General features: G+C 36.2%; 1 protein-coding gene across 3 annotated transcripts in view; it reads right to left on the bottom strand.

Moving 5' to 3' along the window:
* The window catches only part of stxbp5l (syntaxin binding protein 5L), a 173,863-nt gene that overhangs the window by 87,378 nt on the left and 70,790 nt on the right, over positions 1–15,695 (bottom strand). For all 3 annotated transcript variants that reach the window (XM_067409209.1, XM_067409210.1, XM_067409208.1), the window contains exons 3-4: positions 10,244–10,325; positions 5,973–6,073 (exon numbers count right to left, since the gene is read on the bottom strand). In XM_067409209.1, coding sequence (XP_067265310.1) covers positions 5,973–6,073; positions 10,244–10,325 — 183 coding nt within the window. The remainder of the gene's footprint in view (positions 1–5,972; positions 6,074–10,243; positions 10,326–15,695) is intronic.

The following is a 15,695-nucleotide window of genomic DNA, read 5'->3' on the forward strand; positions in this document are numbered from 1 at the left end:
GAATCCAAGCTTTTGTATTTGCATACTTGCATACTGTATGTTTTGGGCTAAACATGCCTTGGATGCAAATATCAAATGAATTGATCAGCCAAAAGAATATCGTAGGACTACACAATTTTGTACTGTGATGAAAATGCCTTGTATTTTTGCCACAGACAAGCATGCTGAGTGTCTTGAATCAGTCTTATAGCCCCCCTGAGTCTGTCTCCTGACCCTGCTGAGCTGAAAATCTCTGTCATCTAACACAGCCGCGCACGAAAGTATGCACCCAACCGTGCACACACACACACTCAGACAGGCACCTACTGATCTGAGAAAACATTTCTCATTACATGTGAATTTGCATAATTTTAATAAAGCCAAATATAAAACACTTCAGGGTCAAAGCACACACATAAGATAGAAGAAATCCTTGTCAATGTGTGTGTGTGAAACTGTCACGGAGGGTGAAACCATGACTTTATTTGTTTGTTCCAGACGGTCTGATCGGGTGATGAACACAATCATCAGTTATTATGGAGGGGAACAAAGCTCATTAGCCATACCCAGAAAACACAACACGTACAAAAACCTGTATCACATACTACCGTTATTCCTAAGCTAAGTTTATGTACGGAAACCACGCATAAAATGTCCCTTCAACCTGGCAGATATCGTTAAAACAAGTGTCCTGAGAAATCATACCATCCTGCGTGACAGCCCAAGGCTCTGTAAACAACAAAAAAGTGCCAGGGGAGCGACCTGAAAAATGCTGTCTACCTTTTTATGTGTTCAGATTTATTGACACAACATAATGTATTCATACAAGAAGTGTGGTGTTAGTATACATACATCTTTTGTAAGTTTGGATAGACAATGAAATGTACATTATTTACGTATTGATTTTTGGTTTCCGTTTCGTTTAGTTTGTAATGTATATTGATATTTTTCTTTGCTTCCTGCTGGTTTCCTTTGTTCTAGTCACTAGTTTGTTTCTATAGCAACTGATTATGTTGTACACCTGTTTCTAGTTTAGTTCTCATTATTCTGTGCATATATATCCCTCAGTTTGTTCCGTTCTTTGACTTGTGTTGCTTACGCTGTTGTGTGTTTATTCATGCAATCTTCTTGTAATTTCTCTTCTGGATTATCTTCTTTGTTTTGGATTATAATGAAGTGCTGAATTTAGATCCATTCTCTCCTTATTTTTGCCTGTTTTGTTTTGTTTGGCTTCTGAAAATTCTGACATACAGTATGTGCCCCAAATGCTGCAATCCAATTCACACGTTTACACATATTCCAAACAAAACTTCAGAATATGCACAGTGATCAGTTGCCGCATTCAAAACCAGAGAAAGTCATGTGATAATGTCACCAGAGCTACTATGAGTATAACTGCTATTTTTGCTGTAACGAAATATCTGAAAAGAAAGCTGACATATATGTCAGACAAGCAAACATTTAGTAAAAAATTAATCTCTTCCACTGACTAGTTTATATGATATGAACAGTCAGATTCAAGCGTTTACATGCTTCATTTATTCCTATTGATCTTATTATTTCAGGTCTACATCACCCCTTCCAATCCAATCGAAATTTCATTTGGATCAAACTCAGTTTGACTGCGGTGTTGACATGAAGGTTTTCAGTCCAAATGATCCATCATCAATCCGATTACTAACACATTTTTGGTCGCATGTAATCGTAGATACTGTCTTTCATCCCTCTTTTGCGATCCACTAAATAACCAAATGCCTTCAAATGTAAACATTTAATTTCTTCATGAGGATAACTCAATATTCAATCAGCTAAATGAAACAACAAAACAAAATACACATAAATCTTTCCTTCTCTCACACATACATGCAAACACATGCACGGTCATGTTGATTTCATTCAGAGGGAGATGTACAGGAGAAAACAGAACAACAAACTAAATGCTACACACTGCCACTGGCCTCAAAATATAAACACATTAGAAAGCAGTTACATGTTGGCTAGATAGCAATATACAGTAGTCTGAACAAATCATCATTCATTGGATGTTATGAAGATGCTAATGCATATGGGAATGGAACTTAACACAAATGTTCATGGACAACACATTGAATTTCCATTTGGCATCTTCTGGACTTATGTGAGCTGCAACATGTCACAGAGCATTTTGTCATTTAGCTGTTTTGCCTCAAGGAATCTTTAGCCAAAAAAAAACATTCATAATTTTCTTTTCTCATGACCGTTTTCCACCCTCTCTCTGACCATGACAATTAAACTGACCTTTTTTTGCTGCTGTGCCTTTGAGATTTAATATAAACACCCTCTTTGTATATGAAATTCTACCAGCTCTATCCTGCACTCTCACACAAGCTGCAGTTTTACTGTCTGCTCAAATATAGCCTCATTACATCGAGACATGTTCACAAAACAACTCTGCAGTGCTAAAATGTGACACACAATCTGTTAAAATCCAACTGAAATAATCATGTTGCTCTAATGCTAAACAATCATCATATGAGAAGTATACATCTTCTATCGTCTGCTATCAAATGCATTTCAGTTAAAGTACCCCATTATGGATTTTTGAAAATCACTTTTCATGCAGTTTGTAATGTAGCTGTATGTGAATGTAAACAGTCTGCAAAGTGGTAACGATGAAAGTGCATCATAAATAAAGTTATTGTCTTTCAAAATAAAGCGTTGACTCTGAACCGCTTAAATAAGTCGTTTGTCCGCAAAGTTCACACATTTGCATAATGCCAATTTACGTTCTGCATGGACATCCCGGAAAAACGTAAACCCCCTACAAATGCTGTACAAATGCTTGTTTGTGTGGATAATGTGTCGAAAAGATGCTATGTTCTGTGCTGTGAAAGTAAATTCAGTTTATTTTCACTTGGATGAGGCAGTGAAGGATCAGTGGTTAAAGATGGGACTACCCACTTTATTTGGACCAATGTGCTCCTCAGAATCACAACCTGTAAATATGATTAATTATTGATGTATATATTTTATACTGAGTGTTCAAAATACATAGTTTTAGGTTTTAGCTAATTGCATGTTTCCAGCCAACTAATGTTATTACTGTCTTAATGAAATACTTTTGCTAATCAGCTGTGGGCCCACTATTACCTAAACTTGTGTCCATTAATACAGATTGTCTTTCATTCTTACTACTTCGAGTAATGATAAAGGATGGAGCAAGATTTGTTTTACAAACTTTAATGTTAAATCAGTCATTCACATTAGTGATCGGCTAGTCTGTTATTGATACTGTTAAAGGTGCCCTAGAATCAAAAACTGAATTTACCTCAGCATAGTTGAATAACTTCATTTCAGTACATGGAAAAGACATACGTTGAGTTTCAAACTCCATTGCTTCCTCCTTTTTATATAAATCTCATTTGTTTAAAAGACCTCCAGAAAACAGGCGAATCTCAACATAACACCGATTGTTACATAACAGTCGGGATCATTAATATGTACGCTCCCAATATTTGCATATGCCAGCCCATGATCGAGGCATTACACAAGGGCAGCCAGTATTAACATCTTGATCTGTGCACAGCTGAATCATCAGACTAGGTAAGCGAGCAAGGACAATAGCGAAAAATGGCAGATGGAGCAATAATAACTGACATGATCCATGATTACATGATATTTTTTGTGATATTTGTCTTTCTGAATGTTTCGTTAGCATGTTGCTAATGTACTGTTAAATGTGGTTAAAGTTACCATCGTTTATTACTGTATTCGTGGAGACAAGAGCCGTTGCTATTTTCATTTTTAAACACTTGCAGTCTCTATAATTCACAAACACAACTTCATTCTTTGTAAATCTCTCCAACAGTGTAGCATTAGCCCGTTAGCCACAGAGCATATAGCCTCAAACTCATTCAGAATCAAATGTAAACATCCAAATAAATACTATACTCACAGGAATCGATGCATGCATGCAGCATGAATGACGAACATCTTGTAAAGATCCATTTGAGGGTTATATTAGCTGTGTGAACTTTGTTTATGCAGTGTATAACTGCACTTATAGTCGAGTGCTCGGGAGGACAGGGAGTGAGAGATTTAAAGGGGCCGCGCAGCCTGAATCAGTGCATAGTTAATGATGCCCCAAAATAGGCAGTTAAAAATTAATTTAAAAAAATCTATGGGGTATTTTGAGCTGAAACTTCACAGACACATTCAGGGGACACCTTAGACTTATATTACATCTTTTGAAAAGACGTTCTATGGCACCTTTAATAATACAGTTCCGATATGTGCACAACAATAAATTAGAAATATACATATCGGTTTGTTGATGGACAAACAAATTAGAAATTACAGTTGCAACATCTCACGATGAACGTCAAATTCACTGAGAAGTGAACTGCTCAAGTTGTCCTTGTGATGGAGGTTCAGGTTGAATAACTAGTTCTTACAATATTTCATCATCGGATTCACCCTCAGATTAATATAGTAAAATCAATGACATCGTTACTGTGTTTACAGTGTGTACAACCACTGAGCTTTAGGAAGTCTTCGGAGTTGACATTCAGTCATGGTAAGGGGCGTTTGTTTCCAACTTGCGTTGACCAATCACACCAGACTAGGCCATCTGGCCAATCAGAGCACAGCAGGCTTGCAGAAAGGAGGGATTTAGAGAGACCGATTTATTTGACGAGTCGTTTGAGAATCATTGAAAAATGTGGTGATGTGCAATGTATGTAATGAGAAAATAACAGTGTTTTTTGACCTTCGATGCATGTAAACCTACTGTAAAGGTTGTTAACCTCTAAAACAAAATTAAGAACCTTTCAAATAGCATAATAGGGGCGCTTTAAAGGGCAAGTGGTTCTGTCTCTGGTTCAAATATAACAAAAATATTTCTTCTTTTATTCTTTCTTTCCTGTTCCACAGCAATCAACACAGTGATAAGAAGCCACATTTGGACAAGGTCCTCTTACACGTCAAGTGATTAGGTGGGGAGGAAACAAATATAAAAAATAAAGAAAAGCTGTTTATGACTTTCTCTTAAACTGACTCAAGGTCTCTCTTTTTGTACAGAATACGTCAGTATTTCTGCTAATAACTTCCTGAAAGGTTTCTCTGCTTCTATACAACTACAAGAGGCCATAGCCCATAATGCATCCGTAACATTTCATAGCTTTGAATGAGAGTGACATTTGTTAGAGCTAACCCTGACTCATTCAACAGGAAAATAAGTGTAACAAAAGCCATATGAGTCATACCTAGTGGGTCAATTTCCATTGAATGAACAGTGCACAGTTTGCGAAGCAGAGGAAGACTTATAGAATACTGTAACTATAGGAATGTAAAAAAAACTGTGCTATGGTCAATAGTTAAAGATCGCATGAACTGTTTAATAAATTCAGCTTCCTTTCAGTATTGATATATTCTTTCAACTGTTCCAGGTGGGACATATTAAAGGACTTAAAAAAACCTAATAGCCTTTAACACACTACTCTAACAAAGACCTACATACAAAAACATTTTAAACAATATTAAAGTACTCTAAACATGTGCTAGTGCTTAATGTAGGGTAGTACAGTAAGGTTAATGCTGCACTTTATGATGGATTTGTTATTTTTATTTAATAAATACTTTCTGTGTCTATTGCATTTTTAGAGAAGAAAACCTATGCACTCAGAAACAGACCTGAAGAGAGAAGACAGGAGCTAGAACAGTTTCAAATATTGAGGCTTGGCTTCACTCAGCCTTGAGCTATCTGTGTTCACTCCATCACATATTCATTCTGACCAATGCTCTAAAGCCTTGGGAAGTCAGCAACTTCTCCTCAAGTTGAAATATTCAGTTCGATTCACACTTTCGATGTAAAATTAAATTAAATAAAGATCATATTTTTTTATGAAATCCTTGGGAAGTTCATTTTTGACTTGAAATATTATGCGGTGCATATGCCTGTTCATTCCTGAAAAAAATACATATAAAGAGTTGTGTACTGTATAGGCTATACTCACCGCTCTCTGTTGAATTTGAGAGAGTGTAGGATAGCCGGACGTCGCTGTCGCAAATTCCAGAGATGCAGCGTGTCGTCCGCACAGGCTGTGACCAGCGCCCCCTATGGATACATAAGTGTAACAACAATACTCATTTCATGCAATGAGGTGGCAAATTTACACTAAGAATATTTTCTAACAATGCCATTTAAATTCCTTCTTTGTAAGGTATAATATAATGTCTGTGACACTTTGCAATTGGTGTTTTATTTCAGCTGATGATATCAGCCATTTTGCTTCTTTATGTGGCAGAAAACATAACTGGAGATCATTTATATTAAACATATCAATCAGCTGATCTAAAACCATGCATTTTTTATGTATACTATGTATCTAATAATAAACTTCTCACACCTGTAATTGAATTGCTTTTATTCACTTCTAAGATGTAGAAAATTATGCGGCATACAATGTCTCTTCTAGGTCCCAAATGAAATAGGAATTTACTCATATAGTTGCTGGGAAATGATAAACCTTAATTTATTTTGTCACATTGATACGTTTGAATCTGTACAACTCTGCTGTTTTCCCATGCATTTCATGCATATTTCATGATATTAAAGTCCTCCTTGGATAGAGACCGCAAATAGTCTGAAAAGAAAGAATTGCCACAAGTAAAGCTGTGCTCTGTATTACAGTGTTCACGGTTAATGGAGGACAGAACAAGGGGAAAGAGCAAAAAGTGATGAAAGTGTCAAAAAGTGTGAGTGTGAAAAATCTCTTTTCCACTGTACCTGACACTGTCAGAATGACCCGGTTTATCTGGAAGACCTATATCATTTTGAAGTCTGTATCTAATTTTCTTTTCAAAGCCAAGCACAATGTTCAGGAAGCAAATAATTCAGCTTGTAACCTGGAACAATGAGTGACATTTTAGGTTCTGGATGAGAACATAGTAGTATTATTCTGAATGTGTTTTATCAAATCACTGCCTAAACTGAACATAGGCCAAAAGAAAGTCTATAGGAATAGGAAGTCTATATCTTCCTCATGATTGTGTAGTTTTGGCACCATCTTTGTTCTTATGTCTGTTTCTCTCAGTTCACTGAATCCAGATCCATCAGTCAGGTGACTGACAACTGTGTTTCCATGGAAATGGTGTTTAGGTAAACATAGATTGCATCAGCGCACCAAAGGAAAAAGGCAGAGAAAAACACGTTGAGAGGAAACTTTAGTTGGGCTGTGTTGAAGTCAGTGTGAATTCCCATTTTACTTCCATGATTTCCAAGTAAAATGGGATATACAACAAGAAAAACAAAGTATAGGGTGTAACTACATTGAATTCTTCAGGCAGCATCGTCAGCTTCATCATTTCAGCCAACACTAACTCAGAAAACACTAGTTTATTAATAAATAATTGAAATGTCTCCTTGCTATTTTTTTCCAGACACATTCATAATCATTATTTTTGTCAGTGCTTTGCGGAAAGCTTTATACATGCACTTGAGCACGGAATAGGCTATATAGTACACTTATATTAAATGCTCATTAGTTTAGTATTATTCTCATTATATATTTAAGTAACTAAATTAATATAAATGTGTGATTAGTCAACTAATGACTTAAATGTCAGGGGCAGCCCTACTACAATAACACTGATAAGAATTTGTTATAACAAAACATTAACAGCTACTTTGGTTGTTTAGTTGGTAAAAGGTGCAATATGTAAAATTTTCTGTCCACTAGAGGTCGCTAGAGGCCTATTCAAAACAAAAGCATAGCTTGATGGCGCCAAGTTTGAGCACGGAATCATGGGACATGTGGTCTTCACGTCACAGCCAGTGCAAAATAATCGGGATAGGACTCAAAATCATGTTCATGGATGAGATTATTAACATTATTGTAGTATAAAGCAAAGTAGGACCGAGTGTTGTGGGAGCTGAATAAGGCCGCCGGAGCAATTGCGCAACACACGAGCAGCGGAACTTTTATTATGACACAGTCGCCGCAGCTGATTCCGCTTTTCCGGTCATGAGTATGAGGTAACACAGCACTGTTTATCATATTAGACACATTTGAGTGTGTTGAAAATGATGATATAATGTTTCTCTGTGTGTTTGTTCGGTGTTGTGAGACACTTGTTTGAGACACACTGCAGTAAGCTAGATATCATATTAAATGCTGGATGGCTTGTGTTGATAAATGGCATGCAATTAATTTTAAAACATTGTATGATGGAGAAAATTCTGTATTACTGTTACTAAAAATAAAGCTGCATCTGATTATGCTATGGTAGCTACTTCACAAAGTAGTGTTTTTCTCTGAGGCATGGTAAAGCATGGTACTCGCAAATAAATCAAGAAAATTAGATTTAAGCAATACGACTAAACGTGTTGAGCTATATAACAATAATTAGTTTTCTGTCTATAAATATATCAAAACAGTTGTTCCCTTGTCTAAGAAATGTAATATATTAAAGCGTCATGGGTGTTTCCATGGTTTCTAGACAATAAAACCGGAAACTGAGGGTTAACTTGGGTATGACGCAATTCACAAGCGACTCCTCACATGTCCCGGAGCATTGGTTAAAATTGCAATTTTCAAATAGTTTGGGGTTTTGTAAGTACTCGAGTGAACAAAATATAACACTGGCCTAGTGGTTTTTGGATATTTTACTGCAAAATTCTTACATATTGCACATATTAATATTATACATAATAGTTAAATAATTATACATAATTATACAAAGAGATGTCAGCTGGAAAGGAAAGATGTTAAAAGACAAACATATTTTCTTTGAATTAACATGCAATGATGGATTATATTCACAATAAGACCAGGAACATACATTAAAGTTAATATGGTTATTAAAGTAACAGGGTTATTTTGATTGCATGTTTACTATACGAAAATTAAATTAGAGAGAGAAATGTGTCATAATCTACTATAAGTGAGAAGACTGGTGTGAGATATATCGTATGAATTTAACCATCTGTTTGGTGAGGTACCATCGCTTGTGATGAATGTTATTTACATTGATAACTCAGTGTTGTTAATAAAATAAATATGAATGAAAGCTGAATCTCTGAAGTGTACTATCTGAATAATGCACCTCAGGATAAAAAGTCAAGAGTGTGCGTGCACAATATTTGTCCAATCAATTCCTACAGTCTGAATGTTGAAGAGTGTGTTATAATGTCTTATTGTGAACAATTTTTCAGAGCATGTCATTCCAAAGAACAAAAAACAAGCTTGTCTTTGTCATTTTTAATCAAAATGCAATAATGTTCTCTTCATCTGAAGCAACTTTCCTTTTTAGCTGACAAAACCTAGGCAAAGTAATGTTAACCGATAGTAAAATATCTATTTAGGTATCATTTCAGACTACTGCTTTAGGTACAGTAATACAGCCTTTATGAAATCTCACCACTAGTTAATATAATAACATTAATTCAATGCTGCTTAACAAGAATCAGCAATTAACAACAGATTTGAAAAAAAAAAAAAAAAAAAAAGCAAAGACAAAAATGTGGGATTTCATTTTTGGTTGAACTATCCCTTTAACATTTAGCCTCCATGTCTTCAGTACCATTTCAGTTCTCAGCAGGTACGAAGCTCAAATATAAATGGTCTGATTCCTGGGGCAAAGATTTCATCATCTCCACAACTGACTGCCAACAAACATTCTGGTCTGGCTTCACTTTTCACAAACCAATGAATTCCCGACGTTTGTTTTCCTGTTGAACGTTCTTTACTCTGAAAAACGTCTCATTACAAAAGTAAAATGGCTTGTGAATGCCATTTTCTATTTATTTCAGAGATGTTTATATAGACTGATAGGAAATAGAAAGGAGGCAATAATAGGTGGAGAGGGAAAAGTGGAAAGAGTTCCTAAATTGATGTATTCCAAAATGGCCACCGTGGCAACTCTCACACTTTCTTCTTTTGTAAACGCTCTAACTTCTTGTTATTCATGAGCTGATGTGGTGCGTGTGCGTAAGAGCGAGACAGAGAGGCTGAGAAACACTCAGCACTTGACACGTCTGATGGGAAATAATGACTGACTGCATTAACACCACGGGGCCGAGAGGGAGAGCAGCTCTTGACCTAAACGTATTCCTCTGCAGAGCTGAGCGTACATTTACACTTGCAGTACTCACACACACATGCTGTCTATCCTAAAATACAGATTAAAACACACAGATGCACTCTGCCCTCCTACGTGCTTTCTGCATATGCTGTGCACATGAAAATGTGCTGTATGTGTGCCTGCATGTGTGGGTGTTCAGTACCTCGTTGATGAGAAACTGCAGTTGGAGAACTGCTGCCCCACTCTCATGCTGGCAATGACAGTCCACTCCCGGCCGTCCCAGACTGATGACATCACAGAGTTAAGGAAAAAAGGACAGCCATTTACAATGAAATTCAGATGCTTGAAAGTTCAAAAAGCTTTGAAGTTTGAAGGTTGCAAATACTCAATTGCCTTTTCCACACTTTCCATACAGCATTATGTCTGGTAAGTAATTGAGATGTTTTGTTGTTTGATGTAAGAGTGAACATAACAGTCTTCATTTGCCTACACCTGAGCCACTGAATGCGGTGTATTCGTTTTATTTTTGAAGGGAATGCACCACAGATCTAATTTATACATACGATTTCTGTAACGTTGCCTGCTATTTATGTTCACAGACATAACTGATTGTGTTTATGTGAACTGTGTGTGTTTTTGACAGAACCTTGTGTGTATTTGACAGTTTAAACAAAACAAAAGATGTGAAAGAGAAGTTACTCACGAGACTTGACATCTGACAGCCAGCTATCTGTGTGTGTGCGCTTCAGATAAGTGCACTCAGAAAATGATCCATTAGAAGTTTAAACTGATAGAGCTTTAAAATGCATAAACTTTCATGATCGCGGTATAGATGATAATCAAAACCAAGCAGATGTCTTGTTAATATTTCAACATGTTCTCCAACCAATACACCTAGGTCGTTTGTCACTTACCTAAAATACGACCCATAAGAGCATTTACTAAAGTTGTGCCCCTATCGACAACAGGACACTGTCATTTTAATAAGCTGTTCCCTTTTATCTGCGTCATATTACAGGTTCCGCGTAGCTCAATTGGCAGAGCATTGCAATATATAACAATATGCAATCATGTGATATAACTGAGGGTAGGTTTAGGGTTGGGGTGGGTGTAGTCTTTTTTTTGGGGGGAGGACAGTCTCTTATATTTGGCAGAGAATCCGATTGAGGCAGGAACTGTGATCGTAGAGAGGGGGCGAGGCACAGCAGCTCATTTGCATTTAAAGGCACATGCACGAAAACAGCCTGTTCTTGACTGTAGTCAGAAATGGGTATTTACAACATGGATTTATAAATGATCTGTGAGGTATTTTAAGCTGAAACTCCACAGACACATTCTGGGGACACCTGAGACTTAAATTACATCTTGTAAAAATGGGCATAATAGGTCCCCTTTAACCTATTTTGTTGTGTATAACTGAAAAAAGAAAGAAAGAAAGAGAGAGAGAGAGAGAGAGAGAGAGAGAGAGAGAGAGAGAGAGAGAGAGAGAGAGAAAGAGAGAAACAGCAAAGCTGTGGCATGAGCAAATGGACTCATAAAGTGACATTAACAGCTCCAAAAGCAGCTCCTCACCCTGTTTTAAACAGATCTTACTGTAATGTGCCTAATGATTTATCTCAGCAGTCCACACACACACACACAGAGCAATCGAACACAAGATGGTGGGAAGAGAAAGTGCATGATGCCATTTGTCTCTCCTCTTATCTAAAAATGTAAGTTCACAGCTGTGTCCGATCACTTCAAAAGACAGTAAAATACAGGTAATAACAAAGGAGGAAAATGCTTTCATGACAGAAACAAGGTCAAACTCATTCAGTATTGTTCAGAGCACACAGAGAAGAGGTTTATGAAGAATCAAGAATGCATTACGCTGATGAAAAGTGAAAAAAAAAGACATTCATATAAAAGTTACAAAAGATATAGTGTCAAATTAATTCTGATCTTTTGAACTTTCTATTCATCAAAGAACCTTGAAAATAAATTACCATAGTTTCCACCAAAATATTAAGCAAACTAAAACCGTTGTCAGGCGCTGTGTAGGCTGTACTAAACGCACAAACACCACGGATAACAAAAGGAGTCTTTAATAGTAAATTCCACAATAGGAACACGTAGGAGAATCAAGGGTTCAGGAAGTAACCATACTTAACATAATCAATACCAGACCACAAAACAAAGGAAACTGAGGGCTTAAATACAAGGAAGAATAATCAACTGAATAGAAACAGGTTCGTAGAACTAATTAACAACCAAGGAGACTAATTAGGGAACACAGGCCAACCAGAACGGAAAACAGAACCAAAACAAAATGAAACTAAACAGACATAGAAATACACGCTGCAACTGTTTTCTACATTGATAATAATGGAATAAAGGGATTTTTCAGAAGCATTTCAGAAGTATATTGTGACACTGAAGACTGGAGTAATTCAACCTTGCCATCACAGGAATAATAAAATAAAATATACCTATTAAATATAAAACAGTCTTATAAACTGTAATAATATTTCACAATATTTCTGTTTTCACTGTATTTTAACAAATGCAGCATTGGTGAGCATAAGAGACTTCTTTAAAAAAACATTTGAAAAAAAATCTTACCAAACTTTTGAACAGTAGTTTACATATTCCTTATTACATGGCTTATTACAGTCCTATACCTAAAGCACAAATGTAAATGCACAGCTGTTGTCTGTTGACAACATACAAGCTTGCGGTCTCATATCCATCAAAATTTAACAAGGCTTTACATTAAATATATATGCATAAAAGTAAATACCTGCCAAATGCATAAATGTGTTGTGATCTTTGTTTCCAATGCAAGAGGGCTCAAAACCTGGCAGCGTATACAAATTTTACAATACTAACTTCTTTTCAACCATACAGTCTCTCTCCAAAACACCACTGTCCAGAAACATGTCAATATACCCATACATGCAAAATGACTGACAGGCAAGAGAGGTGCCTCCAGGGGTTTTTTTTTTTTTTTTTGGGTAACATGCGTGGGCCATGCTCAGATTTTTTTTAGGGCTGTCACAGAGACAGGTGTGATTTCTCAGGACATCTAATCAATTTCAGAGATATCTGTCAGGCCGCAGAGACATTTTATGCATGTTATACAGCAGCTTTAAACAACAGGAACTCAACAGAGCAATGAAACGGTCGAACCTGCATTTTAATTTGACCCCGCTGCTGCTCACTGGATCACAAAATCAAGTGTTCAAACTGTACATTGAAGGAAAAAAGACAGAACGTTTAGAATAAACCCAACCAATCACTAATAAAACATCTAGGGATTTTACAGAGAGAGTGTTTATTGATGATGGACACTCAAGAAAGGACCACCGTTACAGCAAGTGTGTGAGTGTATGTATGTGTGTTTAAAGGGGATTGGGTGTAATTGTTATGCATGCTTGACTGATACTTAATTGCGCTTAGTTAAATTGTGTTTACAAACATGAGCTTTCAACCCACATGTACAGGAATTAAGAAGTTCAATAGTGCCTGGGATGGAAATCACCATTGAACACCAACACACAGAGACCAACACACAAACTTCCCCAGATTAAACTGTGTGTTTTATATATCGACATGATAAACCACAGGCTCATCATAGCTACAGGGATTCTGTAAAATGTTACTTTAGCAATTTTTTTCCTGTGCACAAAAAAGTGTTTTTAAGCTTGTTTCTGAAACCTTGGTTATTTTTACCCAGCGTCCCAAGCTAACAGCAATCAAATAAAAAAAATATAACTCGTATAGTACTGTCATTAATCCATATTGACCATATTGATGATTAAGCTACTTCTGCATTTCTACTTAAAGGGACAGTTCACCCAAAAATAAATAAATAAATAAAAAGTTATGTTAGGCAAGATGTCTATGCTGCTTTTTCCACACAACATTAGTCAATGCTCTAAAGCATTAAAAAAGAACAATAGAAGTATTATAAATGTGGTGCACTATGTTCCCCATCTCCTAAAGGCATGAAATAGCTTTGTCCCAGAAAAAAATAACTAAATTACATTTAAGTTCCCAATGTCATAATTCTCAAATCTCATTTGTGCATTCTGGAAATTCAGAGCATGTATCAGTTACTAGACACAAATACCAATTATATTTAGCAACATTGATGTCAAACTTGGCATGACACATATTGACACACCATATTTGAATATAAACATGAAAAAGAATGCGATTTGACTTGAATGAAAATGAGATTATTGAGTATTATCAATGAATGCGTCATTTTCAAGATTGGCAGCCCCTGGTCAACATTCACTCTTAAACATCCTGATAAACTTATTTTATGTACTAAAGAGGAAAGAAAGTCATACAGGTTTAGAATGACATGAGGGTAAGTAAATGATGCCAGAACTTTCTTTTTGGATGAACTACATTTATAGCTACATCCAAGGTACATTACAAGGTTCAAAATGACCACTGCGAAATGTTTTAGTGGTGAAGAGGTCACTAAATTGATGTATCCATTGTGAAACAAGGCTAAACAGAAATATATATGATCGATGGAAGAATAAGAAAAAGATGGAGTGAGTTAGGAGATGTTTAATAGAAAGACTGGTGACTCAGACCCTGAAAAGATGGGATGGAGGAGCAGAGGTGAAACCTAGTTTGTCATTGAGGCGGGAGGTGAAAGAGAGAGATGAGTCAGAAAAAGACAGAGACTTCAACAGGTTTGAAGTGGTGACTCAGATTGAGTAGGAGAGAGAGATTAAATGGAAGACTTGAAATAATGGTGTCCATGTCATAAAAGCCACAAACACGCACACAGGTGATGTTTCATGACTCATGCTGATGTATTTGGCTTTGTGCAATATATGCACTTCATTTGTCAACATTAATTTATCCTTTATATTTTCCTGAAATATATTTCGATGTAAAATGAACAAAATCTCCATCTCTGCTTCATTAAAGATCCCATGAACTATGCAGCCTCGTTGAGACTTAAAAATATATATATATATATCTTACTGACTCCAAACTTTGACAGAGTGGTTGAAGAAGTCGGTTATTCATTTTATTTTCTTATGGCTTTTATTTTCCAATTATATTTACCTCTATATAAAATTGGATTTTTGTTTTTATACAATTACTGTTAGCATACTCTTTCTCAAACACACAGACTGTAAAAAGACTGACAGAAGATTTTCATCACAATTATCACACAACTGTGCTGAGGACCCATTCACAGAGATAAAAACGAGTTGTTGGATTTCCTACAAAGCTACAGACTTCCTCCTCTGATATAAAGAGAAAATGATGTTGATGAACAACATGACAATTTACTGAGCGTTCACAGCAAGAGAAATGAGTCAGTCAAAAGGGGTAGAATTATTGACAGAATAATTGCGTGCAAGATGATTTTGTAGAGAGGGAGAGAATCTGTCTAAACTATTCTCTCGTGAAACCTTATGAAACCAAACAAAAAAACCTATTGCTAGAGAGAAGCAAAGCATGTTTCATTTGTTTTCTTTCTCTTCTGCATACAACTCTCTCCAATGCTGCTAATTAAAAACACTGGCGTTACTGTAGCCATGCTAAATAACAGACCAAGCTGTTTTCAGTGGGTATCCCCCAGTCAAATGTGTGAATATCTGTGAGTGTGTGTGAGGGAGATTTCATGATAGTCACTG

This window comes from Chanodichthys erythropterus, chromosome 14 (assembly GCF_024489055.1).
Source record: "Chanodichthys erythropterus isolate Z2021 chromosome 14, ASM2448905v1, whole genome shotgun sequence".
NCBI lineage: Eukaryota > Metazoa > Chordata > Actinopteri > Cypriniformes > Xenocyprididae > Chanodichthys > Chanodichthys erythropterus.